Here is a 14,260-nt window from a genome sequence, read left to right on the forward strand (position 1 = left end):
ACCGAGGCTGGCCCAACTGACTTCTGCCCACGGACTCTGCTGGAGCGACAGATCTTCCCTTAGACAACACTGATTTATCAAATAGTTTTTGCCAGAATTCTAGTGTAAAACTGTTTTGAAATGCTGCAAAATATTGATGTGCCTTTTTGGCATTTTTATACCAGGTCTTCCAACTTTATAAAAAGACAGTGGCGCTTCATTGGACGTCCTCATAAGTGAACATAGCCATGAAATTCATTATGATTTGATTCCAAAAGTGGTGTAAATACAACAGAAATGTAATCCATTTCTTGTAGTAAAAAAATGTACCAACTTTATTAAGAGGCACATACTGTTAAACACTATACTGTATATTGTGTCTCACATACATCTGCATGACACCTGAGTAGTACGATGGGGCCTGTGGAATCCATTTTACCTGTGGTCCCTACTCACCCCAGAAAGACACTGGACTAGGCTGGTGGACTGATCTGGTCTTCTACCAGCAGACATTTTTATAGACTGAAGAGCTGTGCAGTCTGTGAGGAAGATTCCACTAACAAGTGTAGGAGAACACCCTGTCATAGCTATACAATAGTAAAAGTACAAACTGTGTCATCAACACATTTTATTAAATAAATCCAATATGGCAAACTGCATTAATTGACTGATTTTGCAGACAAAGCGTGCAACACAGAGACTATAGAGGGCAAACTGTGAAAAATGTTTCATGAACCTCAATTGTAAACATGATTTTAGGGCCCAATTGCATACATATTAAGTAAGAAAAAATTGTCTTCAAAGGCGAACAACCCTTGTAAGGTTTGACACTGGTTCATCAAGTTTAATTTATAATCTTATATTGGGTAAAGCAAAAATCTCATGAGCCAGATGCTAGTTGAGCCATTTTGGGCACAAATACAAAAGTACTCTTAACTCCCTAATGTTGCAATCAAGAACTGACAATCACAACATTGTGTGGCAGAGTCCCATAGTCTCACCGCTATTTGGTTAGAAAAAAAAAATACTGTCTATGGTGTGATGAAACCTGCTTTCCTCTAGATGTGAAGGATGCTACCTTGTCATCATTGCAGGACTAGGTATAAAAAAAAAATACAGCATGAGGTAGGGACAGAGACACGTGATTTCATGTATGTCACATATGAGGGTGTGTCCTTATGTTTCAATACAATGTTTTATCAGCAGGAACTTATTACAGCCCTGACTAGTTCCCACGTGAGGCCTCACCCAGCGCTGATTAGCAACTTAGGCCGGGGCCACACGGGGACTACTGCGATCCCCTTGCATGAGACTCGGCTCGTGCTGGCAGTACAGCAGAGCCGAGTCTCATGCTTGTGTCCTTGCAACTGAGGTCCGTTCATGCGAGCAGACCTCAGCTGCGGGGGGCGGGCCGGCACTCAGGAGGGGAGGGAGGGATTTCTCTCCCTCTCGCCTGTGTAGCCGGCTATAGACATTCTCGCATTGCACTGGCAGTACACCGGTGTACCGCGAGTGCAGTGCGATTTTTCTCTCGCCCCATTCACTTGAATGGGTGCGAGAGAAAGAGTCTCGGATTACAATCGCAGCATGCTGCGATTGTTTTCTCGGTCCGATTAGGGCTGAGAAAATAATCGCTCATGTGTGCTGTCACACAGGCTAGAATTGGTCCGAGGGGAATGCGATGTTTTATCACACTCCACTCGCACCGATTTTCTCGCCGTGTGGCTTAGGCCTTACAGTCAAAATACATTGTACACATAGAGCTGTAGTGTGGTTGGGGTCGGCTTTCTGAGCTCTACTACATGTTAAATCTAAAAACTCTTGATGGTCTGCTGGGTACATCAGTTAAAGTGATACATTTTGCTGTTTTCAGATGAGGTAGCAAAAACCTAATGACAGATTCCGTTTAAAAACCTTGCTTTCTACTCTTGTTCTAGATATTTTTCCTTTTTATACAAATCTATGCCTCTTATGATTTATATAATTTTATTTGCCTATAATTTAAAATGTCTCTCTTTATGCAGGTTAACTGTACTTTTAAAAAACCTTTTGCAGGATTTGACAAGTGAGGAGGACCTGAAGGAGCATGTAGTCAATCATGCATTGCCTTTGGTTGGTCAAAGAACAAGAGCAAATGAAGCAAAAAGATACAATAAACATCCACTTGTAGTTGTCTATTACACTGTAGATTTCAGTTTTGACCATCGTACTGGTATGTCAATGGCATTAATACCTATGGTTGTACATTTTAACTTGCTTATTGCACAGAACAATTACACTGTACCTTTCTTTAGACATGCAAAGTTGAATTGAAGACAAAATCTTTGCAATATTTACTACTCAAAGTTTGAGATTATTTAAAGAGATATGTAAAGTTGTGGTTTCTGCTTTTCTAAAATTAGTACACCTGAAATAACCGAGTTCAGCATCTATAATTCGAAATGGGTGAGAATGGGTACATTTTTCTATTTACTGTAGTTTACATGTTTACTTACTACACAGAATGTGTACAAAATGTTTTATATAATTTAATGAAAATTTTAAAATTCCTCTGGAGTGGTATCGCTAATGTAAGTTCCCTTCCCCTAGTAATATACTTACCAGCTGCTGTCTTTCTGCTCTCCACGCCACTCTGGTTGTCGTCTGCTGTTTGTGACCTTCTGGATTGCTCAAGTCTTTGCTGGACTAGCCAGAGGTCACTTCTCAATGTAAATCTATACAAGCCAGAACAGGTCTATCATAAACTTTCATTGAGCACGTGTGACAGTTAGGCTGCTTTCACACATCCGTTTTTTGCCATCAGGTGCAATCCGGCGAAATGCGGATAAAACTGATCCGGCGCCGGATCCATTTTATTCCCCATTGACATGTGTTGGCACCGGATTGTGCCGGATGGCCTTGCGTTGCATTCTGTGTCCGCCAGATCTGGTGAAATTTCTTCGACTGGCTGCCAGAAAGGATGCAGCATGCAACGTTTTTTGTCTCCGGCAAATAAACGGACCACGCCGCATCCGGCGCCGTCCGACATGTTGTATAATGGAAGCCTATGGGCGCCAGATCCGTCGTCATCCGGCATATGACAGAAGACAGAATCCAACTACGGATCCGGTTTTTGTTTCTAGGCATGCCTAGAGTCTCCCTTTCTCTGTCGGTCTCTTTCTCTCTCTCTGTCGGTCGGTCTCTTTCTCTGTCGGTCGATGTCTGTCTATCGGTCTCTCCCTCCTTCATACTCACCGGTCACCGGCGCAGCACTACATAGCTGTCACACTGCTCTGGCGGCTTCTTCAGCTTTTGAAAATGACGGCCGCTCATTATTCCATCTCATATTCCCTACTTCCCTGCCCACCGGCGCCTATGATTGGTTGCAGTCAGACACGCCCCTGTCAAGCTGCCACTAGGAGGAGCCGGAGCTATACAGCAGAAGACACTAAACGGAGCAACGAGAACCAGGAAGTAAATACAGTGTTCTCGTACACTGCCTCACAGCACAGCTGGGGAGCAGAGTTGCGGGGCATACGAGGAATAGTCAGGCGAGCCGGGTCAATCACAGTACGGGCAGAAGGAGGACCGGAGAAAAGAGCAGAAGCGGAGTCAAGGTCATGCCGAGGTCCGTATCAGAGGAAGCAACCGAGTGGGGAGGTAAGAGAGGGGACAGAGGACTGGAGGGACGACCAGGGGACGGAACACAGACAAGGGCACGGGGGCACAGGAACAGATGGATGAGGATATCACTCACAGGACCAGCAATCACAGGCAAAGCAGCGCTGAGCTTATAGCCGGTGCTGGTTCACTGGAAATGTCAGCTTTTAAGGCATCCAGGCTCCGGAAGTGAGGCACGGGAGAAGGCTCCGCCCCCTAGCCATGTGGACTGGGAGGCGAACCATGACAGCCCCCATGCTGAGTGACAGCTGTCTCACTGCAACCAATCACAGCCACCGGTGGGTGGGTCTATATCTTCCAATAAAATAATTTTAAAAACCGGCGTGCGGTCCCCTTCCCAATTTTGATACCAGCCAAAATAAAGCCACACGGCTGATGGCTGGCATTCTCAGGATGAGGAGCCCCACGTCATGGGGAGCCCCCCAGCCTAAAAGTATCAGCCAGCATCCGCCCGGAATTGCTGGATCCATTAGATGCGACAGTCCTGGGACTCTACTCGGCTCATCCCGAATTGCCCTGGTGCAGTGGCAATCGGAGTAATAAGGAGTTAATGGCAGCCCATAGCTATCACTAAGTACTAGGTTAATTATGGCAGGCGTCTATGAGACACCTTCCATGATTAATCTGGAAGTGAAAGAAAATAAACACAATCACCGAAAAATCCTTTTATTTAGAATAAAGGCCAAAAAAAAACCCTCTTTCACCACTTTATTAATGCCCAAATACCCCTCCAGATCCGACGTAGTCCACACGAGGTCCCACAATGCTTTCAGCTTTGCTATATCGGAAGCTGACAGGAGCGGCCGTAGAACACCGCCGCTCACTGTGAGCTCCACAGAGGAACTGAAGTGAGTTGCGCTGTCAGCGATGATGTCACATATCACTCAGGTAGTGCCGGTGTGTGTGTGGTGATTGGGGCGGTAGTGCCGGTGTGTGCGGTAATGATTGGGGTTGGTAGTGCCTGCGTGTGTGCGGTGATGAGGGCGGTAGTGTCTGCGTGTATGCGGTGATGATAGGGGCGGTAGTTCCTGGGTGTGTGCAGTGATGATGGGGGCGGTAGTGCCTGGGTGTGTGCAGTGATGATGGGGGCCATAGTGCCTGTGTGTGTGCAGTGCGGTAGTGCTGGTGTGTGTGCGGTGATGATGGGTGCGGTAGTGCCAGTATGTGTGCAGTGATGATGGGGGCGGTAGTGTCGGGGTGTGTGTGTGGTAATGATGGGGGCGGTAGTGCCAGTGTGTGTGCGGTGATGATGGGGGCGGTAGTGTCTGTGTGTGTGCGGTAATGATGGGGGCGGTAGTGCCGGGGTGTGTGCGTTGATGATGGGTGCGGTAGTGCCTGGGTGTGTGCGGTGATCATGGGGCGGTCATCGCATCAGTTTTTACACAATCTGCGACTGAGCTGTTGCATCAGGCACAAACCGGATTGTACCTGACGGCAAAAACTGGATGTGTGAGAGTAGCCTTCCGATCAGTCAGGACCTGTGATCACAAGATGGTTAAATAGGACCGGAGTGGAGCGTGGAAGAGCAGGAGATGGTGTCTGGTAAATATATTACTAGGGGCAGAGAATATGCATTAGTGAAAGCACTCCAGTGGTGAAATAAAAAAAAATGCTTGCATGGTACTTTAAATATTATAGTCCAGTTCTTGAGTTTCTTATTATACACTAGATATTATGCTAAAGTAGTTGTCCAGCCTTGGGATGAAAGACTGCATTTACTTCTTGACTACAGCCTGCTAAATCATGACTGCATGGTGTACACACAGTCACAATTATCTGGTATGCACAGGGTCAGGGAGTGGTTATTATTATCATTATTATTATTTATTATTATAGTGCCATCTATTCCATGGCGCTTTACATGTGAAAGGGACATAATAGGGACAAGTACAATAATCATAGACAATACAAGGCACAGACTCGTACAGGAGGATAGAGGTTATGTGAAAAAGGCATGTTTTTCTCACTATCTGACTTGAAATCAGAATAAACCTTTCCCGTTTTTAGGTAAATTAGGATTACGAAAATTATTTATTTATTTGCTAAATGCCAGAATAATAAGAACGAGAGAGAATGTTTTCTGTAAAGTCAAAAGTTAACATACATTTCATTAGTATTTGGTACCATTGCCCTTAAACTGTGTGACTTGGGTCAAACCTTTTGGATATCCTTCCACAAGCTTCTCACAATAGTTGGTAGGAATTTGGCCCATTTATCCTGATGGAACTGGTGTAACTGATCCATGTTTGTAGGTTGCCTTGCTTGCACCGACATTTTCATCTATGCCCATACATTTTCAATAGCATTGAGATCGGGTTTTATGATGGCCACTCCAAAACATTGACTTTGTTATCCTTAAGCCACTTTGTAACCAGTTTAGCAGTATGCTTGTCCATTTGGAAGACCCATTTCCACCCAAGCTTTAAGTTCCTGGCTGATGTCTTGAAATGGTGTTTCAGCATTGCCACATAAACTTCTTTCCTCGTGATGCCATCTATTTTGAGAAGTGCACCAGTCCCTCGTGCAGCAAAACAACCCCACAACATGATGGTGCGACCCCTATGTTTCACCTTTGGGATAGTGTCCTTAGATTTCAAAACTTCTCCCTTTGTCCATAATGACCATCGTAACGTTTGGAGGAAAAACAGTTCTGTTTTAGTTTTGTCAGACCACAGGACGTTTCCAAAAATTAAAGTCTTTGTTCCTGTGTGCACTTGCAAACATTAATCTGGCTTTATGTTTCTTTTGGAATAATGACTTCTTCCTTGCAGAGTTGCCTTTCAGCCCATGTTGATTTGGTACTCATTTCACGGAGAGTGACACAATCATACCATCTTCCGCCAGTATCTTCACAAGGTCTTTTGCTTTTGTGTTGATATGCACATGTCTGACCAAAGCGCATTCATCTCTGGTACACTGAACCCATCTCATTCCTAAGTGGTATGATGGCTAGACATTCCCATCTTGTTTGTACAGATGAATGAGGCACCTACTTTGCACGTTTTTGCACTTTTGCAACATAGTTACTGCGATATCATTGGGGTCAAATCGAAAGTGACGCACATCCGGCGCCGGTAACGATGTTGCAACGTGTAAAGCCTAGGAGAGAAGATGAACGAGCGTGAAACAGTCCAAAATCGGTGATCTGTGTCACGGCGTTCATTTTCATAATGTCGGTGCGTCCGCAGGTACGATGTTGTTTGTCGCTCCTGTGGCTCCACACATTGCTGTGTGTGAAGCCGCAAGAGCGACAAACATCTCCTTACCTGCGCCTGGCGTCTATCGGCAATGCGGAAGGGAGAAGGTTGGCGGGATGTTTACATCCCGCTCATCTCCGCCCCTCCACCGCTATTGGCCGGCCGCTTAGTGACGTCGCAGTGACGCCAAACGCACGTCCCCCTTGAAGGAGGGATTCTTCGGCAGTCACAGCGACATCACCGACCAGGTAAGTGCGCACTACGGATCTAGCGATGTCGCAGCGTGCAAAGTACCCCTTAGTGCATGTAAACGTTTAACTTTCCAGAAAGTAGTAGTAATGCCTTTAACCATTTTCTCTTTCATAATTCTGGTAATTGGCAAATATAAATAATTTTGGTAATCCTAATTGACCTAAACTGGAAAGGTTTATTCTGATTTCATGTCAGATAATGAGAAAAACATGCATATGTGTTTTTGTTTTTTTTTTAAAATACTGTATGTAAACCTCTGATACTTTTAATCTTGTCTCAACAAGACTCATTTGGTTTAGAAGTGAATTGAGAGAAACTGGATTAGTTAATTTGCCCCGTGATTCCAAGAATTCAAATCACATACATTCACTCACTGCTTGCTCACACTGGGAATACCAGTGAATCGTAACAGAGTGTGCTTAAAGACTGCAGACTTTTTTACCAGCTTGGACAACCTCTTTTAGTACCGTTCCAATCCAAGGCCTCTTTCACACGTCCGTGAAAATCACGCACGTTTTTCACGAACGTGTCAAAGGTGCGTATTGCCCTTCCTGTGCAGTGTTTATGGCAAACGTGTGTTCTCCATGTGTTATCTGTGATAATAAACGGAGAACGGGAACTTTCTGCTCACCTGTCCCTGGCGTTGCTGTCTGTGGTGCTGATCTACGGTCTCCGGCCCTGCCGACTCCCCGCTGCTGCTGCTTCCGGCCCGCAGTGGAGTGAATATGCAATGAGCATAATGAGCGGGGGTCGGAAGCAAGTGACAGCAGCAGCAGAGACAGCAGCACTGGAGAAGGCGAGTACAGAAATTAATTTTATTTCACAGGCACTGCAGTGCGTGTCACACGGATCACATCCATGTGGTCCTTGTGACACCCGTGATGACGGAGAAAAAGGGACATGTTTACGTGTGGAGCACACGGGCACACATATGCTCCACACGGTCCATGGCAAAACACGCACATGAGCGCAGACCCATTGATTTTAATGGTTCTACGTGTGCCAGTGTCTCCGGCACGTGAGGAAACGGACCAAACACGTACCGCAGACACGGACGTGTGAAGGAGGCCTAAGACAGATCCATGCAGTCCAGATATATAGAATAAAGGAATCTAGTGACATAGGTGTAGGAAGGCAGCGCCAGGCCACCTGGTCGCTGTGTTCCTATTGTTAGGGATCCCTGAGAGTGGATACGACTGTGTGGGTAATTGGCACTCACTTAATTTCCTGGGTCTCCATTCACCTTTCTGCTCTCAGATCCAAGACCACTGTAAAGAAACCACACCACACTGGAGGTTTCTGAACCATACTCGTTTTAATTTTTCTCAACACATTCTTGGCAGACATTGCAACCAGCATCCGTTCACCCAGTTTCTTTAGCGCCACCGCCCGTTCCCCATTAGCATGCTGGGAGGAGCGAGAACTATCCCTTTGACACGCCTGCCAAGGGTAGGCACTGGCACCACTGACTAAAGGGCTTCTTCTGCACAATGTTTATTGTACGGACAAGGCCTGTCTTCGCACCCATTACTCAACACAATGCCAACAATAAGCGGGACTTCTCCATTCAGGGTCATCGTCTGCCATCTTTCTTCTTGTGGCCATCGCTAATTCTCTAGACCCAAGCATCTCTCCCGTGTCTGCATCCGCCCTGGCATTCGGGGGACTGACCCTACTCACAAAGCCACTTGTGGGAAGGCAGTGTCGGGCAGCTCGGTCCCTGCATTCCTATTATTAGGGATCCCTGTGTGTGGATACAACTCTGTGAGGTACTTGACACTCACTTGTTTTTTTGGATCTCCTGTTATGATTCAGTGACCGAGGAGGATCAGAAAAGGACAAAAATGTGGAAACCCAAAAAGTAACCAGAGTGGCTGGAACCTTAACGAACTGCAGACCTAATACTGACACACAACTAGAAGTAGCCGTGGGGCGTGCCTACGATCATCTAGTCGCCTCGAAAGAGCCGGAGAACTAATTATTCTTACAGAGAGAAATATAAGAAAAGCTAATCTGCCTCGGAGCAGTCCCCAAAGATATAGATAGACCCCCACATGTAAAGACTATGGTGATATAGGAAAAAAACAATACATAGAAAACAGATTAAGCAGAGATGAGGCCCAAACTATCTGTATAGGAAAGGATAGGAAATAACACTGTCTGCAGCCGTAAAAACCCTACTAAATCTCAAAACGCCTGATATGGAAAAGCCCTGAGCCTACACAGGCTCTCCCCTACTAAATCAGTACTCTGGTGTTACTGGGATCCGAAAAACACTAATATAGATGAATTTAATACCAAGCATGGCAAAACACAATACATAGCAGAACATGGAGCAAGGTATACAGACACTCCCAGCAGGGAATTATCCAACTTCACCAAGAACTCCACACAGGCAAAATCAGGAATCAAGCATTAGTATCAAAACAGAAAAAAAAACTACAAAAAAGTGGAAACAATAAGCAGAGGTACAAAGACCAACTTATCTGAGAGGAGTTCTGGTAGAGAGAAGGGCTGTTTCAGAATGTCCTTAGCACACAGGAGATACATTGAGCACCGGCAAGGATCAGGAGAAAACTACTCAGTTATATAGGCCCAATCTGAATGACCCGATTGCCAGTCCTCCACAGGTGTCTGGCTCCCCTACTCATTTTACTTGTTCTTAACACGTTCATGGCAGACATGGCAACTGACCTCATTTCACCCTAGCTGGAGGAATACGCTTTCTTTTCACCTACGTTTCCCAATATTGAAAGCAGCATCCACCTGGTATCCTCCATCAGTTTTCCTCACCATTCTTACATATTGCTTGGTACTTCAGGACCGTCTTTGTCCCGCTTCCCACTTATTGTCGGTTCCACCCTGGGTGGCTTAACCAAGCTCAGGACTTCTAAAGGTTGCCGGAGTTCCGGGACTGGTCCTTGCACCTAGGCCCACTTCCTCTCCTGTTCAAACAGACTCTGCCTCTTTACCTGAAGATGGCCGCTTTTAAAACTGTTTCCCCTCCTCTCACTATAGTTAAGCCTATCTTATCTAAATCCTAGCTTCAACCTTACTATGTTGTTCCCTGCGTTTGCATTACCTAAAATAGCCACTAGATGGCAACATTTTTTATTTTATACTAAAGCCTACCTAACTAAAACATTTATATCTTTACATCATAACAACATATACATTAAATACACAACAACCATCATTATATACAATCCTGGGGCGAAAGAGGGGGGCAAGCACCTCCTACATAGCCACCATACTTGAATACCGGGTTCTCATAGACCAGGATAAACCATTTAATTAGTCAATTAAGTCACATCATTTAAAGAATTCATTTTATTATATGCACTTTTTTCTAATCTGGTTAGGCTACTTTTACACTTGCGTTATGCGGCATCCGTTGCAATCCGCCGCCTTGAGGAATTACGATGACCATTGCAGGAATGCGTTTATTCCTCATAGGCTTCTATTAAGGGCGGATTGCAACGGATGGTCTTGCGTTGCATCCGCCCTGCGGCGGTGATTGTCTGTGATCATCGGGCGGAATGAACGCATCATGTAATGTTTTTTGTTGCTGTAAAAAAAACGCACTCTGCAGGATTCTGTTGGGATTTGTTAAGAGGCATAATTTATGTCTATGGTGCTTGATTCCGTTGCCATGCATTTGGCGACGGATTCCAGTGCAGGATTCCGTCATGCTCAACATGTCCAGCAGAACGTTCTAAATCGTTTAAAAGCACTCCTGGTCTCTCTCTCTCTCGGTCTGTCGGTATTTCTCTCTCTGTCGGTTGGTCTCTCTCTCGCTCTCTCTCTCTGTCGGTCTATCTTTCTCTCTCTGTCAATGTCTGTCTCTCTCGGTCGGTCTCTGCCCCTCTCTCATACTCGCTGATCACCGGCGCGGCGCTGCACAGCTGTCACACTGCTCTGGCGGTTTCTCTTGCTTTTGAAAATGCCGGCCGCTCATTATTCCATCTCGTATTCACTGCTTCCCCCACCCACCGGCGCTTATGATTGGTTGTAGTCAGACGCGCCCCCATGCTGAGTGACAGCTGTCTCACTGCAATCAATCACAGTCTATATCTTTTTACATAAAGCAAGATCTCCTAGTGACAAAAAATACATTATGGATTTTAAAAAGAAACTGGAGAGGCTGAAAACGAAAAAAAAACCAAAACTGTCAGTAAGTGTTAAAAATAGGATTGACGTATCCACTTAGCCAGTATATAATGATTGAAGAGAAAATAGAGGTGCAAAACCATATGTGAGTTTATTCAATAAAGGTTAAAAATCATTACAGACAAATAATGCTTGGCTTTAGTTAGAATTGAGTTAAGAGAGAAAAAGATAGTCCATTATATCTTGCATAGCTGTGATGTCACGACAATCTTCCATCTGGGTTCATCTGGTTCAGAATGGACGGCATTCTAAACTCTCTGAAGTGTAGTACACTTTATATACCCTTCCCCAACTCTCAGATTACCCTTTGTGAATTTAAATGGCTTTAAACATGTTTTCAAAAACCCAATATAACTCGTTCCCGGTTTTAGTCCATGCATTAAGTCATTGTCACGTGGTCCGAAATCTGCAGACGTAAGTGTCCTGCGCAGAACAGATTTCTAAAACCAGCTAGTTGACCTTTAACCCTAAGAATGTATAGAAGCTCTTTGAGGCTTGTTGACCTTTGGCCTAATGTAATGCATATACATTCTCTATGCCTAATTTCAGACCATTGCTCAAATACCAGATAGAAAAATAGCACTGAGTTGTCAACCAGGGTTGATATAATCATGTCAGATGCTAGCCAGAAGTTCTTCAAACTCAAACTTACTCATACAAGCTAAGGCCTGTGATGACTATACATACATTATAAGAATATATGTAGAATTATTATGGAACAAATATTCAGGTGTTAAACCTGTTACTCTGCATTTAAAGCTATATTCAGCTACTGTGTTTATCAATTTCAGCTACCCAGTATTGGCGAAAAAAAGTATTGGATGTTGCGAAAGATTTTCCAGAATACACCTTCAGCATTGCTAATGAAGATGATTATGCTTCTGAATTAAACGACCTTGGAATAGGTGAAAGTGGAGAGGAAGTTAATGTTGCAATTCTGGATGCTAATGGCAAAAAATATGCTAAAGAGCCTGAAGAGTTTGATTCAGGCTCACTTAGAGATTTTGTGATTGACTTTAAGAGCGGTAAGTTGTTGATAGATCTAATATAGTGCCTTGCGAAAGTACTCGGCCCCCTTGATTTTTTTCAACCTTTTCCCACATTTCAGGCTTCAAACATAAAGATAAAAATTTAGATTTTATGGTGAAGAATCAACAACAAGTGGGACACAATTGTGAAGTTGAACGAAATGTATTGCTTATTTTAAACTTTTTTAAAAAATTTAAAATTGGGACGTGCAATATTATTTGTCCCCTTTAAGTTACCGTATTTTTTGCTTTATAAGACGCACCTGATTATAAGACGAACCCCCAAATTTGATGAAGGAAAAGAGAATTTTTTTTTTTAATATTAAATGGGGTCCGTCTTATGCCAGTGTCCATCTAACAAATCATATAGGGTATATGTCCCTCATAACCCCCATCCTAAAATTAGCCCCCTTAATCTGGATATAGCCCCCTTATATTGAATATAGCCCCCTTGTGCTGGCACACGTCCCCCAGTGATGCCACATGTTCCCTATTGCTGCCACTTGTCCCCTATTGCTGGCACACGTCCCCTATTGCTGGCACACGTCCCCGATTGCTGGCGCACGTCCCCTGTTGCTGGCACATATCCCCTACAGCTGGCACAGGTCTCCTATGGATGGCACAAGTCCCCCTGTGCTGCCCATGGCCCCCTATGGATGGCACACCTCCCCCTTTGTTAGATATGGCCCCCATGCTGCTGCCCATAGTAAAATAAAACACTCTTTCCTTACCTTCTCCAGCGCTGTCCTCCCTCATGTCTCCGTCCGTGCTGCTGAGCGCCTGCACTTCCTTGTTCTCGGTGCCGGTCATGTGATCGGCACAGCAGAGTGATATCATCTCTGCGTGCCTGATCACAGCGGCAGCAGAGAGACCGGGAGATCAGCGCTGGAGGAGGTAAATAAAGAGGGTTTTTTTTATTTTACAATGGGCAGCAGCATGGAGGTCATATCTAACACACAGGGGGCATGTGACATTAAAGGGGGGCGCAGGCAGATATAATATGCGCCGCTGCCCCAGCCCATCATTGCGGTGCGGTTTCAGCACCGCGTTGATGGACAGCGGCAGTGCATATTATATGAGCGGCAGCAGGAGATCTAACGCTGCCTCCTGCAGCTTTCACCAGCCCTCAGCAGCAATCTAGAGCTGCCCCCACCTCCACTGGACTCTGTAGTGTGTGTGTGTGTGTGTGTGTGTGTGTGTGTATATATATGTATGTGTGTGTATATGTATGTGTATGTATATATATAATGTATGTGTATATGTATGTGTGTGTGTGTGTGTGTGTGTGTGTGTGTGTGTATATATATATATGTATGTATGTATGTATGTATGTGTATGTATGTATATGTATGTATGTGTATATGTATGTGTATGTATATATATATGTATATATATATATATATATATGTATATACACACACACACACGTATATTCGGATTAGGGGACACATCCCCTACTTTCCCCCAAAATTTGGGGGAACGAAAGTGCGTCTTATAAAGTGAAGAATACGGTAATACTTTGTAGCGCCACCTTCTGCTGTGATTACAGCTGCTAGTCGCTTGGGGTATGTGTATCACTTTTGCACATCGAGAGACTGAAATTCTTGCCCATTCTTTCTTTGCAAATAGCTCGAGCTGAGTGAGGTTGGTTGGAGAGCGTTTGTGAACAGCAGTTTGTGCTCACAGATTCTCAATTGGATTCAGGTCTGGACTTTGACTTGGCCATTCTAACACCTAGATACATTTATGTGTGAACCATTCCGTTGTAGATTTTGCTTTATGTTTTGGATCATTGTCTTGTTGGAAGACAAATCTCCATCCCAGTCTCAGGTCTTTTGCAGACTCCAACAGGTTTTCTTCAAGAATGGTCCTGTATTTGGCTCCATCCATTTTAACCATCTTCCCTGTCCCTGCTGAAGAAAAGCAGGCCCAAACCATTATGCTGCCACCACCATGTTTGACAGTAGGGATGGT

At 44.6% G+C, this 14,260-nt stretch overlaps 1 protein-coding gene across 2 annotated transcripts in view; it reads left to right on the plus strand.

Annotated features, from left to right (window-relative positions):
* PDIA4 (protein disulfide isomerase family A member 4) overlaps window positions 1–14,260 on the plus strand; it is a 342,287-nt gene that overhangs the window by 311,161 nt on the left and 16,866 nt on the right. Inside the window, exons 8-9 of one of the 2 annotated variants that reach the window (XM_075314971.1) lie at window positions 2,035–2,191; window positions 12,050–12,283. In XM_075314971.1, the coding sequence (XP_075171086.1) occupies window positions 2,035–2,191; window positions 12,050–12,283 (391 nt within the window). The remainder of the gene's footprint in view (window positions 1–2,034; window positions 2,192–12,049; window positions 12,284–14,260) is intronic. The other variant, XM_075314972.1, reaches the window with a different exon arrangement.

This window comes from Anomaloglossus baeobatrachus, chromosome 6 (genome assembly GCF_048569485.1).
Source record: "Anomaloglossus baeobatrachus isolate aAnoBae1 chromosome 6, aAnoBae1.hap1, whole genome shotgun sequence".
In the NCBI taxonomy this organism is placed as follows: domain Eukaryota; kingdom Metazoa; phylum Chordata; class Amphibia; order Anura; family Aromobatidae; genus Anomaloglossus; species Anomaloglossus baeobatrachus.